Genomic DNA, 19,358 nt, shown 5'->3' with positions numbered 1-19,358 from the left:
GAAATGGGATAAAATTCCTCCAAGTCACTCTGCAGGCAGGACTGATCAGTAGTAACCAGAAATGATTAGTTGCAGTTATTGCTGCACAAGCAATAAAAACTTTTTTTTGGTTTACGGACTGGAAATCTGATGTTTTGGGTCATATTTATGCAGAAATATAGAAAATGTAAAGGGTTAACAAACTTTCAAGCACCACTGTATAGTTTATCAACTATAAAAATTATTATTTTCTGTGAAAGGAATATAAAACAAGCACATACTCTCTATTGTTTGTGTTTGTATTTTGGAATTTCAAATGTTACTTATTCTTTATGTTGAACTGTTTGTAGCATTGCTTGTAAGCTGTTATATGAACAAATGCAGCATTATACACATTTATTACAAAACAAGTATGCTAGGTATGTGTTACAGTACTTCATTGTCATACTTATTATTTTGGAACATTTGTAGTTTTTCTTCACTTCAAAGAACAAAACAACATTTTATTATATCAAAATCAACACATTTTCTCAAGCAATATCTGGATCTAAAGACATCATGTGCTGAAATTTTAGGGACTAAAAGAGAATAATTTTAAAGCAAATCTGAAGTTGAGTAAAAATGTCCATAAATGTCTATGGCTTTCTACAAATTAGCAGTTATTGTGCTTCTTGATCTCACTGGCTTTCATGAGCGCTTTAATGGCTCTTGCCCGCATTTCCAACTCCAGTAATTCCAGCTGTTGAGCAGATGGCTGCTCTGTTGGAGCTGCCGGAGCATTTTCTATCGTGGCTGATTTATCCAGTGATTCTGTCCTCAAATCTTTGCTGGGTTCAGAGGACGTCAGAGCCAGAATTTCACTGACGCTTCTATCAATGTCCTGCTGAAGCTCCACTTTCGGCTCAGCTGACTGCATGACTGGGGCGGGAGGCAGAGGTTCATCTCTGAGCACTGATTCTTCAGCTTTGATGACTTTATGACCCTCAATGTCACTGTCGTCAATTTCTGCATTGATGCTGAGAACATCACTGTCTTCTCCAGAACCCGCACCTGAGATACACACAAATGCACACTTTCATTAAAGCCTGATTTTCACTCATTAAAAGGTTCAGAAATAATAGTCTAAAATCTATAATTGGGCTGCACGATATTGGAAAAAACTGGCATTGCAATATTTTGTTTTTCTGCTATATACAGTGAGGAAAATAAGTATTTGAACACCCTGCTATTTTGCAAGTTCTCCGACTTAGAAATCATGGAGGGGTCTGAAATTGTCATCGTAGGTGCATGTCCACTGTGAGAGACATAATCTAAAAAAATAAAAAAAATCCAGAAATCACAATGTATGATTTTTTTAACTATTTATTTGTATGATACAGCTGCAAATAAGTCTTTGAACACCTGAGAAAATCAATGTTAATATTTGGTACAGTAGCCTTTGTTTGCAATTACAGAGGTCAAACGTTTCCTGTAGTTTTTCACCAGGTTTGCACACACTGCAGGAGGGATTTTGGCCCACTCCTCCACACAGATCTTCTCTAGATCAGTCAGGTTTCTGGGCTGTCGCTGAGAAACACGGAGTTTGAGCTCCCTCCAAAGATTCTCTATTGGGTTTAGGTCTGGAGACTGGCTAGGCCACGCCAGAACCTTGATATGCTTCTTACAGAGCCAATCCTTGGTTATCCTGGCTGTGTGCTTCGGGTCATTGTCATGTTGGAAGACCCAGCCTCGGCCCATCTTCAATGCTCTAACTGAGGGAAGGAGGTTGTTCCCCAAAATCTCGCAATACATGGCCCCGGTCATCCTCTCCTTAATACAGTGCAGTCTACCTGTCCCATGTGCAGAAAAACACCCCCAAAGCATGATGCTACCACCCCCATGCTTCACAGTAGGGATGGTGTTCTTGGGATGGTACTCATCATTCTTCTTCATCCAAACACGTTTAGTGGAATTATGACCAAAAAGTTCTATTTTGGTCTCATCTGACCACATGACTTTCTCCCATGACTCCTCTGGATCATCCAAATGGTCATTGGCAAACTTAAGACGGGCCTTGACATGTGCTGGTTTAAGCAGGGGAACCTTCCGTGCCATGCATGATTTCAAACCATGACGTCTTAGTGTATTACCAACAGTAACCTTGGAAACGGTGGTCCCAGCTCTTTTCAGGTCATTGACCAGCTCCTCCCGTGTAGTTCTGGGCTGATTTCTCACCTTTCTTAGGATCATTGAGACCCCACGAGGTGAGATCTTGCATGGAGCCCCAGTCCGAGGGAGATTGACAGTCATGTTTAGCTTCTTCCATTTTCTAATGATTGCTCCAACAGTGGACCTTTTTTCACCAAGCTGCTTGGCAATTTCCCCGTAGCCCTTTCCAGCCTTGTGGAGGTGTACAATTTTGTCTCTAGTGTCTTTGGACAGCTCTTTGGTCTTGGCCATGTTAGTAGTTGGATTCTTACTGATTGTATGGGGTGGACAGGTGTCTTTATGCAGCTAACGACCTCAAACAGGTGCATCTAATTTAGGATAATAAATGGAGTGGAGGTGGACATTTTAAAGGCAGACTAACAGGTCTTTGAGGGTCAGAATTCTAGCTGATAGACAGGTGTTCAAATACTTATTAGCAGCTGTATCATACAAATAAATAGTTAAAAAATCATATATTGTGATTTCTGGATTTTTTTTTTTAGATTATGTCTCTCACAGTGGACATGCACCTACGATGACAATTTCAGACCCCTCCATGATTTCCAAGTGGGAGAACTTGCAAAATAGCAGGGTGTTCAAATACTTATTTTCCTCACTGTATATATATATTTGGTTATTTTGGCAGCGTGCGCAGGTGCAAATCCTGCTGGAAAATGAAGTCAGCATCTCCATAAAGCTTGTCTGCTGAAGGAAGCATGAAGTGCTCTGGAAATGTCCTGGTAGACGGCTGCGTTGAGTGGACAGCACAGTGGACCAACACCAGCCGATGACATGGCTCCCCAAACCAACACAGACTGTGGAAACTTCACACTGGACTTCAAGCATCTTGGATTGTGTGCCTCTCCATTCTTCCTCCAGACTCTGGGACCTTGGTTTCCAAATGAGATGCAAAATTTGCTCTCATCAGAAAAGAGGACTTTGGTCCACTGTGCTTTATTAAATCCAGAGTCAACGCAGCCGTCTACCAGGACATTTTCAGAGCACTTCATGCTTCCTTCATTTTCCAGCAGGATTTGCACTTGCCCACACTGCCAAAAGAACCAAAACCTGGTTCAATGACCATGGTATCACTGTGTAATTACTGTGTGATTTCATGTAATATTCAAATTTTTTGAAATCCTGTTGTTTTCGTGGGTTTTATGAGCTGGAAGACCAAATTATGTACAAATAAACAACTAAATAGTTGAAATCGTTTAAGTTGTGGGCCCTGAATCTATAATCTATGGAGGTTTAACGTTTTGAATGGAATTATGGAAATAAATCAACTTTTCCATGATATTCAAATTTTTTGTAAAGGGTCTGTATATATATATATATATATATATATATATATATATATATACATACAGTACCAGTCAAAAGTTTGGAAACATTACTATTTTTAATGTTTTTGAAAGAAGTCTCTTATGCTCATCAAGCCTGCAGTTAAAAAAAAAAAAAAAAACAAAAAAAACAGTAATATTATGAAATATTATTACAATTTAAAATAATTGTTCTCTTTTTTAATATATTTTAAAATGTAATTTATTTTTGTGATGCAAAGCTGAATTTTCATCAGCAAGTACTCCAGTCTTTGGTGTCTTATGATCCTTCAGAAATCATTCTAATATGATGATTTGATACTCAGTTATTATCAATGATGGAAACAGTTGTGCTGTTTAATATATTTTTTTGGAATACTTTTTTCAGGATTCATTGATGAGTAAAACGTTAACAGCATTTATTCATAAAAACAGCATTTATTCAAAATAAAAACATTTCTAACAATATAAATCGTTACCATCACCTTTTATCAATTTAACGCATCCTTGTTGAATTAAAGTACTAATTTCTTTAAAAAAAAATAGTTATTGTTCCCAAACTTTTGAACGGTAGTGTATATTGTTACAAAAGATTTCTATTCTAAATAAATAGTTCTTTTTAACTTTTTATTCATCAAATAATCCTGAAAAAAGTATCTCAGGTTATAAAAAAAATATTAAGCAGCACAACTGTTTCCAACATTGATCATAAATCAGCATATTAGAATGATTTCTGAAGGATCATAAGACACCAAAGACTGGAGTACTTGCTGATGAAAATTCAGCTTTGCATCACAAAAATAAATTACATTTTAAAGTATATTAAAAAAGAGAACCATTATTTTAAATTGTAATAATATTTCATAATATTACTGTTTTTTTTTTTGTTTTTTTTTAAACTGCAGGCTTGATGAGCATAAGAGACTTCTTTCAAAAACATTAAAAATAGTAATGTTTCCAAACTTTTGACTGGTACTGTATATATAGAGCGATATGAAAACAGTTTCACCAGATGAATTTCACCAGATCAAGTCTGCAGTGTTATTTTAAATTAGATTATTATATTTCTGTACCTGAATACTGTTATAGTCTTCAGTGTAAATTAAATATAATTAATCTTTGTTAAACCTAAAAAAGGGATTTTGCTTGATAAACATTAAGGACTGCTGTCACTTTAAGAGCTAATGCACTGATCCAATATAATTATACACATCTGTTTTCTTTCTCAATTGCTTATGTAAGCCATAAGCGACTGAGTTTATGAGGATACTAAGAGACAGACATTTTGATTTAATTTTGCATGTATTTGTCCGTTCAAGCACAAATAGACGATAAAGAGAATGGAATTCTGTGTTTGCGTGCTGTGTGTGCACAGAAAACAGTTCTCTTTCGTGTCTTTGTGCGCTCAAATAGTTTAAAATCGCTTGAATGTTTAAACTGACAGGCCCTAATGATAAACTTTCACTATGATGGTTAAACTTTGCAATTAATCCGAGAATCACATGCGTTTCGAATCATGGTGCCTGGTCTGTACGGATCACGTATCAACTACGATCCCTATACTGGACATTGCACATGCTGTGATGTGACCATTATGCAATGTTGGGTAGACAGTGCTGGGTAGTCAATGATTACAAGTCATCTGGATTACATAATCACATTCCAAAAATTAAGTACTTGTAATTAGATTATATTACATTTTAAAATACTCAAAATCAGACTACAGTTACTTTTCTATTGATTACATGATTACGTTGTTCTCACAATGGCAGTAAATTATTCATAATTCATTGATTCTACTTTGTTATATTTTGATTTTTCCTTTCAATTAAACTCTACTGCTTATATACATTCAGGTCTTCCAGGTTTGTGGAATTGCAAACACAGACCAGTCACTAGTCATGTGCCTATCACTGAAAGCTGAGATCCACACAGCATTTGATCACTGCATTTGCAGATATTTTTTAGTAAGCATTTTATTTTGATTTTTTTTTTTTTTTTATTATTATGATTTAATTCATTAACTTTTCATTAGCTTTTCATTAAACTCACGAACCCCAACAGTTCCATCATGAACTTCAGTCTGGGAAACCCTGATGTAATGTAATATTTAACACACTTCATTTGTTGATAAAGAATTGAATATATTGTCTTTCTCTTTGTATTTTTATATCAATATGGTACAAGATGATCCTATTCAAATTAATGTGATTAACAAATTAGGTCAAAAGTAATCTAAAATGTAATCAAAAAGTAGTCAGAATATATTACCTAAAATGAGTAATCTAGATTACATTACTAACTACAATTTTTGTCATGTAATTTGAAATCAGTAACTGACTACAATTTGTAAGTAATCTACCCAGTAACAGTCAATTACTGATTCCAAATTACATGACAAAAATTGTAGTTAGTAACATGATCAATTACATTACACATTTAATATAATCGGACAACTTTTTACCTAACTCGTTTATCACATTAATATGAAGAGGATAATGTTATACCATATTGATATAAAAATGGAAAGAGAAATAAAATATATTCCATTTAGGGCTGTCACGATATCAGGTTTTTCACACCACAGACAAAATAATTCACGGTAAAGATACATCACAATATCTATAGAAACCTTGAAACCTTGACAACTATTGTTGTCATATCCTCGGAATTAATTAAATCAATGATAAAATTCTGACATTTATGAAACACTTTAAGACCATGCTATGTGATTTCATTTAGAGACAAAAATGCTACGTTTTTTTTTTCTTTGTTTTTTTTTTTTTTTTTTTTTTTTTTTTGCTGTGACAGTGTCAAAATACAATTTACGGGAATAACTTTCCCATATTGTACTCCAAAATAGCGTTATAGTGTCAGTCAATTGATTGAAATAACTTCCTTCTGTAAACTGATGTGGCTTCTTATCACAGAATGAGGAATAATTGATTTGCATCATAAATCATCATTGCATCATAAATATACTTTTACTCTTTATTATTTACTAGCTTTAATGTTTTGAAGCTATATTTGTTTATATATTTAAAATTATTATGCAATTGTTTTACCGTAATTACATTTTTAATGTGTAATTATTTTAAAAAGTACTTATAAATTACATATGTCTTGCTGACTGGGGTCTGACGAGTCATTTTCTCTAAATCTAAAAAACTCCCATACTGGCAAGCTTACTTTTTTGGAGTATGGGTAGAGACTCTCCTCGGTCTTATTGGAAGACATGATTGTGCATGCTAGTAGTAGCTGCACGTGCTGCGTCTTATGTTTTACAGCCACCTATTGTATGTATTTGTACCTATTGTCAATTAATTGAAAAAAATATGTCAACTAGGTACTGGCAGTGGCACTAGATTATTTACGTATCCTATTATTATATGTGTACTACTCATTTCAAATATTACATGATATGGTTATTGCCAATACCAGTATATTGTCACACCCTTAATTAACATGATATCGATATTTCATGCTTAGAATATCATGTTTATCACCAATACCGGTATATCGGGACGCCCCTAAATCCATTCTTTGTTATCAACAACATAAAGTGCATATAAATATTACTTTACGACAGGAGTTCCCAGACTGGGGTTTGTGAAGGAACTGTGGGGGTTTGTGAGTTTAATGAAAAGCTATTAAATAAATCATAAAAACTTTAACAAAAATAATAATAATAATAATTTTAAAATAAAACAAATCAAAAATAAAACTTACTAAAAAGATTAAATATTGAATTTGTTTAACTGCATGTCATGTGACCATTTACCAACATTAGAGACCCGTGAACTTAATTTTATTATTTATTATTACTGACTTAATAGTATTATTGACCTAACTTATTAACAAAAAATCTCAAAGGGTACTTCCAAGTAAATATCTCAGGTCAAAGAGGTTCAGCTGACAAAAAAAAAAGTTGGGGAATCCCTGCACTACATGAAAATATGAAATTAAATATGAAATATGAAAATAAGTTTTAAAGACAAAAGTCTTCCAACAATAGTAATACATGGTTAAATGACTGATAATATATTCAAAATGAGTCATATTTAAAATAATAGTCAATATGTTCATCAGGAATTAATTATGCAATGTTGAGAAAACATTTCTTAAAAGTGAAATGATTCTGTAGATCCAGTGATCATGCTGTATTGGTCTCAGTTTTCAGTGATAGGCACATGACTAGTGGCTGGTCTGTGTGTGCAATTAAACAAAGCTGGAAACCTGAACATATATAAGTGAACATTTACAGTGAGAAAAATAAGTATTTGAACACCCTGCTATTTTGCAAGTTCTCCCACTTAGAAATCATGGAGGGGTCTGAAATTGTCATCGTAGGTGCATGTCCACTGTGAGAGACATAATCTAAAAAAAAAAATCCAGAAATCACAATGTATGATTTTTTAACTATTTATTTGTATGATACAGCTGCAAATAAGTATTTGAACACCTGAGAAAATCAATGTTAATATTTGGTACAGTAGCCTTTGTTTGCAATTACAGAGGTCAAACGTTTCCTGTAGTTTTTCACCAGGTTTGCACACACTGCAGGAGGGATTTTGGCCCACTCCTCCACACAGATCTTCTCTAGATCAGTCAGGTTTTTGGGCTGTCGCTGAGAAACACGGAGTTTGAGCTCCCTCCAAATATTCTCTATTGGGTTTAGGTCTGGAGACTGGCTAGGCCACGCCAGAACCTTGATATGCTTCTTACAGAGCCAATCCTTGGTTATCCTGGCTGTGTGCTTCGGGTCATTGTCATGTTGGAAGGCCCAGCCTCGACCCATCTTCAATGCTCTAACTGAGGGAAGGAGGTTGTTCCCCAAAATCTCGCAATACATGGCCCCGGTCATCCTCTCCTTAATACAGTGCAGTCGCCCTGTCCCATGTGCAGAAAAACACCCCCAAAGCATGATGCTACCACCCCCATGCTTCAAAGTAGGGATGGTGTTCTTGGGATGGTACTCATCATTCTTCTTCCTCCAAACACGTTTAGTGGAATTATGACCAAAAAGTTCTATTTTGGTCTCATCTGACCACATGACTTTCTCCCATGACTCCTCTGGATCATCCAAATGGTCATTGGCAAACTTAAGACAGGCCTTGACATGTGCTGGTTTAAGCAGGGGAACCTTCCGTGCCTTGCATGATTTCAAACCATGACGTCTTAGTGTATTACCAACAGTAACCTTGGAAACGGTGGTCCCAGCTCTTTTCAGGTCATTGACCAGCTCCTCCCGTGTAGTTCTGGGCTGATTTCTCACCTTTCTTAGGATCATTGAGACCCCACGAGGTGAGATCTTGCATGGAGCCCCAGTCCGAGGGAGATTAACAGTCATGTTCTAATGATTGCTCCAACAGTGGACCTTTTTTCACCAAGCTGCTTGGCAATTTCCCCGTAGCCCTTTCCAGCCTTGTGGAGGTGTACAATTTTGTCTCTAGTGTCTTTGGACAGCTCTTTGGTCTTGGCCATGTTAGTAGTTGGATTCTTACTGATTGTATGGGGTGGACAGGTGTCTTTATGCAGCTAACGACCTCAAACAGGTGCATCTAATTTAGGATAATAAATGGAGTGGAGGTGGACATTTTAAAGGCAGACTAACAGGTCTTTGAGGGTCAGAATTCTAGCTGATAGACAGGTGTTCAAATACTTATTTGCAGCGGTATCATACAAATAAATAATTAAATCATATATTGTGATTTCTGGATTTTTTTTTTTAGATTATGTCTCTCACAGTGGACATGCACCTACGATGACAATTTCAGACCCCTCCATGATTTCCAAGTGGGAGAACTTGCAAAATAGCAGGGTGTTCAAATACTTATTTTTCTCACTGTATATGTAGTAGGCTTTCTTAAAAAAGGAAAATGTAAAATATAAAAAAGTAGTAGGTAGAATCAATGAATTATTAATAATTTACTGCCATTGTGAGAATAACATGTTATCAATAAAAACATATCTGGGTCTGATTACGATTATCTTAAAACGTAATATAATCTAATTACAAGTACTTACCGTAATTTTTGGAATCTGACCACGTAGCACTGCCATTGCAGATGCACACATTGCGATATCAATGTTAAAATAATACAAAGTGCCCCCCTAATCTATAATAAATTATTTACCTTGTTTTTCTTCCATTTCAGGATTTTCTCTCAGAGAGGAAGTGGAGTCCACATTACTGTCCTGCCTGTAAATATTAATGAACACATGATCAAAAGTTCAATAACAAGAACTTTTAAGAGTTCTAAATAATTCTGAGTTCTGACTTACTGACTGTCTGTTAAGTTATTCCCTTCAGGTGCTGCAGTGACTGATAACTCTTTACCTTTACAAACAAAAAATAATAATAAAGCCTTCATCACAAGAAAAAGATTCAGACTTATGGTGCATAAATATCAGTAATCAGTCTCAGACAGAAATTGCAAGCAGCATTGAGAATGACAATCAAATCAAAAGTGATGGTACGCTACAACATAAAAATACTGTTGTACATTCACTAGTTACAGTATATGCATACAAATAATGTTTTCAAAACTATTAAAAACATATATGAACAAATATTTAATAAGTTTAGTGGGACCAACTCGATTACAACATTTTCAATACATAAGTGAGCCAATGGAGAAAAGACTTAAAAAAAAAACTACCCTTTTGAGGAAACAGCTTATAATGAAGTGACAGTCTGTCCATTAATCTTCAGCATGTTTGCCATTAAATATTTGTTTTATTTGAATTCCTCAACTTAAATACAACATTGAAAGCCATTTTGATTAAACCTTCAGGCAAATACAAACAGAACTTAAGGGTCTTCATTCCTGTCTAAATGGTTTTAAAATACGTCCTACAAACGCACACGTTTGTTTCACTATATTAGTGAGGACATTGTCTAGACTTAGCCTATATAAACCTTTATGATATATAAATCACAAAAATTTTGGACAAATTGTGCAGCCTGATAAACAATCAAAGCAAACCTGGAGTTTTAAAAAATAAACAAAAAAGCATATTTTGAATAATATGGACATTGATCTGACTGCAGAAAAAATAACGGGTTATATAGCCTACATTTCTGTGTGGATAATGTACTCACCAAAAAGAATGTTATCATATAATGTTATCCGAACAATAAGTCATATACAACTAAAGATCTTAAGGACTGTATCAGCAGGAAAAAGGCAGCGTTCAGATAAAGCTTATGCTGGGCTGAAAATCTACAAAAAGAACTTAATCATCAGCTAAGGTAAGAAAGGAGACAACAAAGACATTATTGAGCATCAATTCACCACTTTGAATACAAAAAAACTGTGGAACTCAATGAAGGTTGTTACTGATATGGAATCAAGTAAACCACATATGTAGGCTACATGTACAAACGATGATTTACAGAAGGCTAATGAACAGACTGATTTTTATCTCCAGTTTCAAAACCATGATTTTTCTGACAAATGTTAACTCTATCCGAGGCTCTCTGAAAGACGACATGGGCACTAAATTGGAGGTAGATCATTTTCAAGTGCAATCACTGTTCAGTTGTAAAAAGATATCTAAAGTACCTTTTAAAAACCACTATTCTACTCTTTCAACGTTCTCTAGACTTGCAAAGAGTCCTCCTCTTGCAAAAAGATCTGTGATTATGCAGAGCCCAAAGAAACCCCACCTGTACTCAAAGTTTTTTTTTTTACTAATATAACTAAACATGTTAATTATACAATCATATAATTTAATAAGGCAATTTCTGATCCTCAAGTCATCAGTTCAAGAGCCCCAAAGGGTGTGTGAGCTCCCAAGTTCTCTTTACATTGTGCACAAATCGTTGTGTGAGCAAAGCCACTCACTCATCAAAATATATCATCTTACCACTCTAACAGTTTGTATAGTGGTCTGATGCCCACCACCTTATTGTGAATGAAGAAAATGGAGATGATTTTTGATCTAAAGTTAATTGGAGATCACAGCCCCATTATTCATTCACAATGTTCCTATAAAGTAAGTATCTTTATATTATCTTATATACACAAAAAAAAAAAATTTTTGATTGTTCACTGACATGAATGTTATATCAATGTTAAAAACCTGTGATCTAGGTTACAACAGAGATTGCGGGGGGTTTTTTTTATACTTTAGCATGATCTTGAGTAGTAAGATCATGTTGTTCTAACAGGCTGTCCTGGAGAATGTGATTAGATGTGGAATACATCTATAGTATGGTAACCTGCCAGCACAGTTAATGTCTAGGCTTACACAACTCATTCAAATGTCCTTGAAGACCATGGGCAAAAAGGAACACTTATATCAGCAGACCTTGTATGAAAATCCAATGCTAAGGGAGCCATACAAAATTCTAAAAGAAACAACACACATTCTGAAACCTAGGTAGGAGGTTTAGAATGCCAAGTTGTAGACTAAACCGGTTTACGAATTTGTTAATTCCATCTGCAATTAAGTTATTAAATAGCATTAAGTGATCTACTATAAGGGAAAGGTGTGTGTGTGTGTGTGTGTGTGTACACAGATTTATATTGTATTACAAATGTCCCTACAAGGATAGTAAAACCTGAGATCACCTACGTTGCAGGGACCAGCCAGCGGTCATGAGGGAAATGCATTAATAAATATACTAAATTATGTTTTTTTTGAAAATGTAAAAATGCTGAAAGTTTTCTGTGATGGGTAAGTTTAGGTGTAGGGTTAGTGTAAGGGGAAGTAAGCGAAACTGCATACAAATCAAAACTGCCTAACGTTACCGAAGGAAATGTCGAACCCATGAAGAGGAAACGACTGTGAAGCTTTGGTGGTGTTGATGGACTCAATATATGCTTTGATCATCATTCTAAATCTGACGCAGACTTATCATTTGCCAAAAACACAATTTTCTCAGCTTTTTTTTCAAAATGTTGCTTTATGAAACTTACCCATATTCAAGTGCTGATTAAAAAAAAAGAATGAATGAAGACACACCGCAATCACTAGAATAATTTTTTTCTTCCGTTCTTTCGATATATATCGGTAACACTTTACAATAAGGTTCATTAGTTAACATTAGTTAACTACCTTAGTTAACATGAACTAAGGATGAACAATACTTTCACAGCATTTATTAATCTTAGTTAATATTAATTTCAACATTTACTAATACATTATTAAAATCAAAGGTTGTATCTGTTAACATTAGTTAATGCACTGTGAATTAACATGAACAAATAATGAACAGCAGTATTTCTATATTAACTAATAAATACTGTTACAAATGTATTGTTCATTGTTAGTTCATGTTAGTTAATACATTTACTAATGTTAAATAATGAACCTTATTCTAAAGTGTTACCGCTTATAAAGCATGCTCAACTAAATATTCAGAGGGCCATGAAAGTTTTGTTGAACTGATCAAAAATGCTGTCTGTGACTAGCAACTTTTTTTTAAAAAAACGCTGGCAGGGAAAGAGTTAAAATAATATGGTAAGAAATACCAGTATGCAATATCAAGCAGCATGACAAGCATTTATGAGATGACACAGGAAGCCAGACACTTTCAGTTTACAAATGACCACACTCAATTACGCTATTCCAATTTTCTCCAAGTTGTTCTACACAAAGCAAATGATGACATGATAAATGAGGCAACCTGTGTTAAAACCATAAGACTGTAAAACAATATGGACGTGTTCGTGATGTCACCCGTAGGTTTCTGAAGAGCATTTTTTAAGCCAAAAGTGGGCGGAGCCAGCAGTCGCCATCTTGGCAGCGCGTCATTGCGCGTCACTCCCGGGTGAAAGAAAAAGGGGAAAAAGCCGGGATGTGCATTTACTGCATGGACGGAGAAAGCACTGAAACCTGCAGGGATTTCATCTGACGATACTTTTTATTTAACACTGAAAAGTTAAATAAGCATACATCTGTTCCGTGAGATCAACGGTACCGCAGAATGAGCGTAGCCTCTATAGAAGTTTTTAAATCTGAAAACTCCAAAAAGCAAACGAAATTGTCAGACATCCATTAGTGCATGTTCACAGAGGAAAACAACTGAAAAACAGCACTGGTTGTTCCCTCGATACTCGACAATAATGGAATCCAACGGCGTGGGCGAAGGTATAATGCGTTCAGCAGCTGGAATTAGCTGAGGTGGCGTGACAGCTAACAGACAGCTGACAAACGGCAAGTAGTGACAGCAGAGGCAATCCACCTGTCACTCAAGTGGCCACGCCCTTAATTATGTAGAACTTTAAGGCTTAATATAATTTAAACGGATGAGTTATAAAAAAAATTCACCCCCCCTCACAGTTGTCATGAAGGGCAAAATTAGCTATATAGACTAAAACCACTTTTTGCACCAGGCTGTAGACATTTTTTTCTTCTGTAAAGTTGGGCATTTTAACATGGCTCCCAGATACAGATACAGATCTGACTCCCTTTTGCATCCAGCCTCAAGCGGCCAGTCGATGAATTGCAGTTTAAGTCACTTCCGTGTTAGTTTCAAGAGAGAGACAGGGAGGATGCCGCTCGGTTAAAACACAACAAACATGACAAGAGAATGATCAATGTTTGGTTTGTGTGTTCAGACACAGGTCAAAATTCACACAGCGTGAAGATGAATCGGATATTTACCCTCCAAAATCTCCAGCAGATGAATCTCAGAGAGTTCCTGCAGCTGATCCCAGCACAGTTTCTTAATCTCATTAAAAGAACAGTCCTGCAGGAAACAACAAGGTGTTTATTATAACAGCCTAAACAATTTAGTTATTTTTATGTTTTACTTTCACCCACTCATTTTCCAAAGCAAACTTAAAGGTATTGCAGAGGATTTTCCTGAATTTTAGAAAAAAACCGCCCTCTCCACTTTTTGAAAAAATGCACATGCGCAACACTCTACCTGCTCCCGAGAGGGAACGCCTATTAAATGTGCGCACGAGAGAGCATGCACGAGCTAATCATAGCTTACATTAACTTTTACTAGCAGTGATTTTAAATGGATTTCTCCAAATAGCATGCCAAACTTTACCTGCCAAGAAACTTCGCGACTGAGACATCAGTGGGAAGCCCAACCTGTGTTTTGAGCGCACGTCATCGTGTGAATCGTGTGCACGAGCACGTACGACGGAATGATTGACACTTAGGAGGACCAATAGTCTTGATGATCCACCCGGAAAAAGAAAATCCTCCGCTATACCTTTAAATGTTTAATTGTAAATGCAATCTTAAAAACATAACTCTAAAAACTGATTTTGTCTACCTGACAATGGTTTTGTTACCATGATTAGTGTTGTCTTTGGTTAAGTAACTAATCAAAATTTGACTCTTTCAGACAGTGTGACAAGCAATTTCAGCTATTTGAGCTGTCAAAGGAATAGTACTAAGTAAAGTGAATGGCCTGCTTTTTAAAAATTATCTGGTTCCAAACTATGCAACTAGAAAAAATATGTAGCACTCCAAACAGGAAAAAAAGTCCTGGTACTGCAGGTCCTTGTACTACAGGTGCGTAGAGACAATGGTATGTTGAAGAATGAACAAAAAGGGTGGCTAACCGTACACTGATCCACTCAAGACTGGAAAAGTCTCCAAACACATTTTTTTATTTTATAAATTGCATCGTGCAAAACGTGCAAAGTGCATGCGAGTTAAAAACAAATAGACACCAGCATAAAAAAAAAAAATCTGTAGACTTTTCCAGTCTTGAGTGGATCAGTGTGCGGTTAGCCACCCTTTTTGTTCATTCCTGGTTCCAAACTACGCCATTAAACAATTCACATTTGATGTGGCCATATAAAATTGTGATGGATTAAATGACACGACACCTGTATACATATTACACTTTTATGACAAATTGGGCTGATATCAGTCTCATAATATTGTCTATGGTCTTTGTATCGACACACCTGGTTCTGACACTATATTCTTTGCCAACGCCACCAAAACAAACACATACAGGCTCATCTGATTAGAGATGTAATGATGTATTATGAATGTCAGCAAAATGAAGATACCTTGAGTTCATCCGGCAGCATCTTTTTGAGTTTATTTTCTCCCAGCACATGAAAACACTGTTCCAGCATCTCCTTGCGGTCCTGCATGTAGGCACTGATGGGTTTGAATGCCTTATTTAGGTCCAGTCCGCCCTCCTCCAGATCACTAGGCTCACGAGGAACCTCGGGCTCCTTCTTCTCCTTTCTGGGCTCCTTTCATATTTAACAGAAAATTATTAAACAGTACAAAATTAATACTTCATAAGAAACAAATTAAAGAAAGCAACAGTAGCCATTAATATAATATGACTTGCATGTCATGTGAATTTAAATAAAAAAGAAAGAAAGAAAGAAAGAAAGAAAGAAAGAAAGAAAGAAAGAAAGAAAGAAAGAAAGAATCTGTGTGAGATGTTTTACTTAGAGACTAAGAATGACGTGGGTTTTAAATAAAATACATACAATTGACCTCTAGTCATGTCACAACAGGCTTTCATTAGTGAAACTAAAGACACGCAATGGTGAAAAGGCGTGGCCAGGGTTATTTTGCGGCTGACCAATGCATTATGCATTTGTAGGACTCAGGAGTTTACCTTTCAGACACAACATGTATAGGAGAGTATTTAAAAGTATCACGCAAGGTGATTTACTAAGGTTTGCTCAAGTCAATTTACTGGTATTTGCTCCATTATTTAACGCCCCAAAAAAGGTCTTAAACCAAGCGGTAATTTGCACTGCTTTTGGCAGATGCGTTGGTCATTATGGAAATGATCCGGCTGTGTCTGTGTTCTTCAATTTGCGCGTCAGTAGATCACGCACAGAACTTTCCACTCCCATCGGCGCTTTTTTGTTTTTTTAATTGCGCTCACGCTAATTTGCCCTGTTTATTAAATTTGGCCCTATGTGTTAGCTACATGAAGAAATATTTACCCGTAACGCCAAGTAGCCTATTAAACCGTAACCAGTCTCTCTTTCTCACCACCATGCTGGATTCAATATTCCTCCTCTTCAGCTCTCCTTCATTGTGCTCTCGATCAGAATATCCCCGTTTCTTTTCTTTTTCTCTTTTCTTTCCCTCTTGCATCTTCCCATTGCTGATGGAGCGACGTCGCATATCAATGACGTCAACAAAACCATAGTCCAATCAGAGAAACCGAAACAAGCACGCTTCATTACTGGCAGAAATAAAAGCCAAATTTACTCAACAGGGTAGCCTACACGCAGACGCGAGCGTGCGCGCGCACACACACACACACACACACACACACACACACACATGTTTGTGTGTGTATAGTTGTGGTCAGAATTAAAGGCACCTCTGGGGGCTGTTCCATAAAAGACGCTTAGAAAAGCGGGGATTGAACCCTGCGTCCTCATATGAGGACACTACATTTTTGCCTCTTGACACAATGATAGTCAAATTTGTAAATCTTAGACATGTTGGCCACATTTAGGGACACTGCCCACACCATATTGTGGTGATATCACAACATTACACCAATGTCAGTGAGAAGAAAATGGCTGGAATATCAGCAAAACACTTCTACACCAGTTCCCGAAAGAAAAATGACCCAGGTAAAAAATCTATTCAAATTATATGAATGAAACAAATGTATTTATGTACAATACTGGCTCTATCATCATATGGGGATTAAAATTTGACATATTTTAGTAATAGTAGCACTCTCGGACATCAGTAAATGTGAAGCACTCGTTTGAGGACATTGGGGCTATATTGCGTTATCCCCTTAACTGTCACCTTCCCACCTGGGACATTTGCCCATATATATTTAGAACAATAATATCTTAGTAAAAACCTAAAGTAATACTGACAAACTATATATCATTTGAAAGCTTACAATCTCTAGTTTTCATATTTGGGGGCTGTTTTTTAAAATAAATTACAGAAGAGCAGTAATTTATCAATTTGCAACAAGAATATTTCATATTCATTAGGCCTTTATTTTGAAATAAAAATAAACATGAAAAATCATGAAAGATTGGTAGAAACCTCAGTTTGTTTTCATGCCAAGAGTTCAAAAGATAACACCGATTAAATGTTATGAGAAAAAAAGGTCTGAAAATGTTTAGAATATAAAGAAAAATATTATGGATTCTGCGGCAGCGAGCTACAACGCACATATGTGCTCTTTTTATGTTTATTAGAGGTTGAAATCAAATCAAATACTGCCAAAACACCCATACTATTTCTGAATAGGATGTATTCTTCATAAATTGTATGAAATTATGGAAATACATGGTTCAGATCACTCAAAACATATGAAAATGGAGACGCCCTTATATGGTCTGTAAGGAAGCTGGCTGTCCATCTAGTGAAAAAGTTTGGTACTGCGCCCAAATAAAATCTTACTGAAAGCTCATTTTTTGAGATATCAATCTAAAATTTGGAACACAACTTGTTTAGATTTTTGGCTTTAATTTTCTAGCAGTTTTAGAGTAAGATATATTTTATAATATATATATTTTATATAAAATATAAATATTTATATTTTTACATTCTATATTTTCATAAACTCAAACTTGTATAACTTTTTTTCTGTTTCACTTTCATAATTTATTTCACTTCTACAATAATCTGGCAAATGTCTTCTTAAAAACAAGACCAACCATATGTCTATATTCCAAAGCATTCTTGAATTACAACCATTTAAGTTTGTCTTTTGATTGCTAGCACTAAGTCCTCATATGAGGACATCATATGGTAAATCATAGACCCACTGTCCTCACATGAGGACATCATTTTCTGCAAAAACTACTTCCTGTACAAAAACAAATTTTAGTTATTATATTTATTAGGTCCTACTTATCCCAAATAGCAAGAACAATCATAAAATGCACACCAGGCAAACGCTCGGGTCTCAGGAGGTTAAACTCCAAAACCGGACTTGTCTTGAATGAGCCTAACAAATAAGTTGGGGCTAAAGTGGTTCCATAAAAGGTAATTGAAGCTCACGCAATCTCACTAATTTGATCCAGGTTTATCTAGTCTAGATAATTGCGTGTGCACGCGTTTCTTTAGCAGCCCTAGAGGTCGATCGTGGATCAAATCGATCCACCATCAAACAGCGTATATTTTGTGCTGTTTTATGCGTTTGTAACATGTTTTTTCCCCCTCAGTGCAAAACTTACATTTTACAGTTATATTCTCCATCTGTAAATGTTCGAAAGTCATGCAAATGTATCCATTTTGCTGCTAATTTTCATATTGAACGAGCGCTGCTGCGCGCCAAATAGGAGCGCAATAATTCTGACTAAAATATACATTTTGCTTGGAAAATTAATATGCGATATTTTATAACACTAGAAATATCTTCTAATTATAATAATTTATCTTTAGGATGTTGGATAAGTTGCACTGAACTTCTAGCAAACAGAAGTACTTCAGTGAAGTAGCCTATAATTCAGGGAAGATTTTTTTTAAGAAACTAAATATATAGAGATACAAAATATAGTTTTGGGTATAGGACCTATGCTACTTAATAAAGATGATGTATACTTATTTAGAATGCTGAGAATTGCAGCTTTTAATGCAATATTTTTTTTGGAGAAAGCAAGAATCCCCAGTTTTAAATGAGTATTTAGTTTCTAACTATGGAGAGGATAACATTAAATTAAGAGCAAATGTATACATTTTGAAAAGATATGTGCAACTCTAAAATTAAAGAATATTCCATAAAATAAAGGAATATATATTAGCCTACATTAACTACATTTTTATATAACCCTCCCTCCCTTTTATTTCTAGTTATTTGTTATTTTATTTATTTACTTATTTAATATTGAATATTTGATATTCAAATAATATTACTTGAATAACTATTAGGAATTATGTGTCATTATAAGAGTTTGATATAAATATGTTAATGTTAAATTTGTATTA

General features: G+C 35.4%; 1 protein-coding gene and 1 long non-coding RNA gene across 2 annotated transcripts in view; both read right to left on the bottom strand.

Annotated features, from left to right (window-relative positions):
- Positions 1–19,358, bottom strand: part of LOC307155625 — an 821,100-nt gene that overhangs the window by 780,838 nt on the left and 20,904 nt on the right. The gene's annotated exons all lie outside the window — the stretch shown is intronic.
- Positions 462–16,721, bottom strand: caap1 (caspase activity and apoptosis inhibitor 1). The gene is made up of 6 exons (XM_079866244.1): positions 16,437–16,721; positions 15,482–15,673; positions 14,106–14,190; positions 9,774–9,828; positions 9,626–9,690; positions 462–1,029 (listed from the first exon to the last, which is right to left on the bottom strand). The coding sequence occupies exons 1-6, from the start codon at positions 16,569–16,571 to the stop codon at positions 632–634; spliced, it is 930 nt and encodes a 309-aa protein (XP_079722370.1). The 5' UTR covers positions 16,572–16,721; the 3' UTR covers positions 462–631.

This window comes from Squalius cephalus (assembly GCF_949319135.1).
Source record: "Squalius cephalus genome assembly, chromosome: 3".
Lineage (NCBI taxonomy): Eukaryota > Metazoa > Chordata > Actinopteri > Cypriniformes > Leuciscidae > Squalius > Squalius cephalus.
This window is presented reverse-complemented; position numbering and strand designations above follow the sequence as displayed.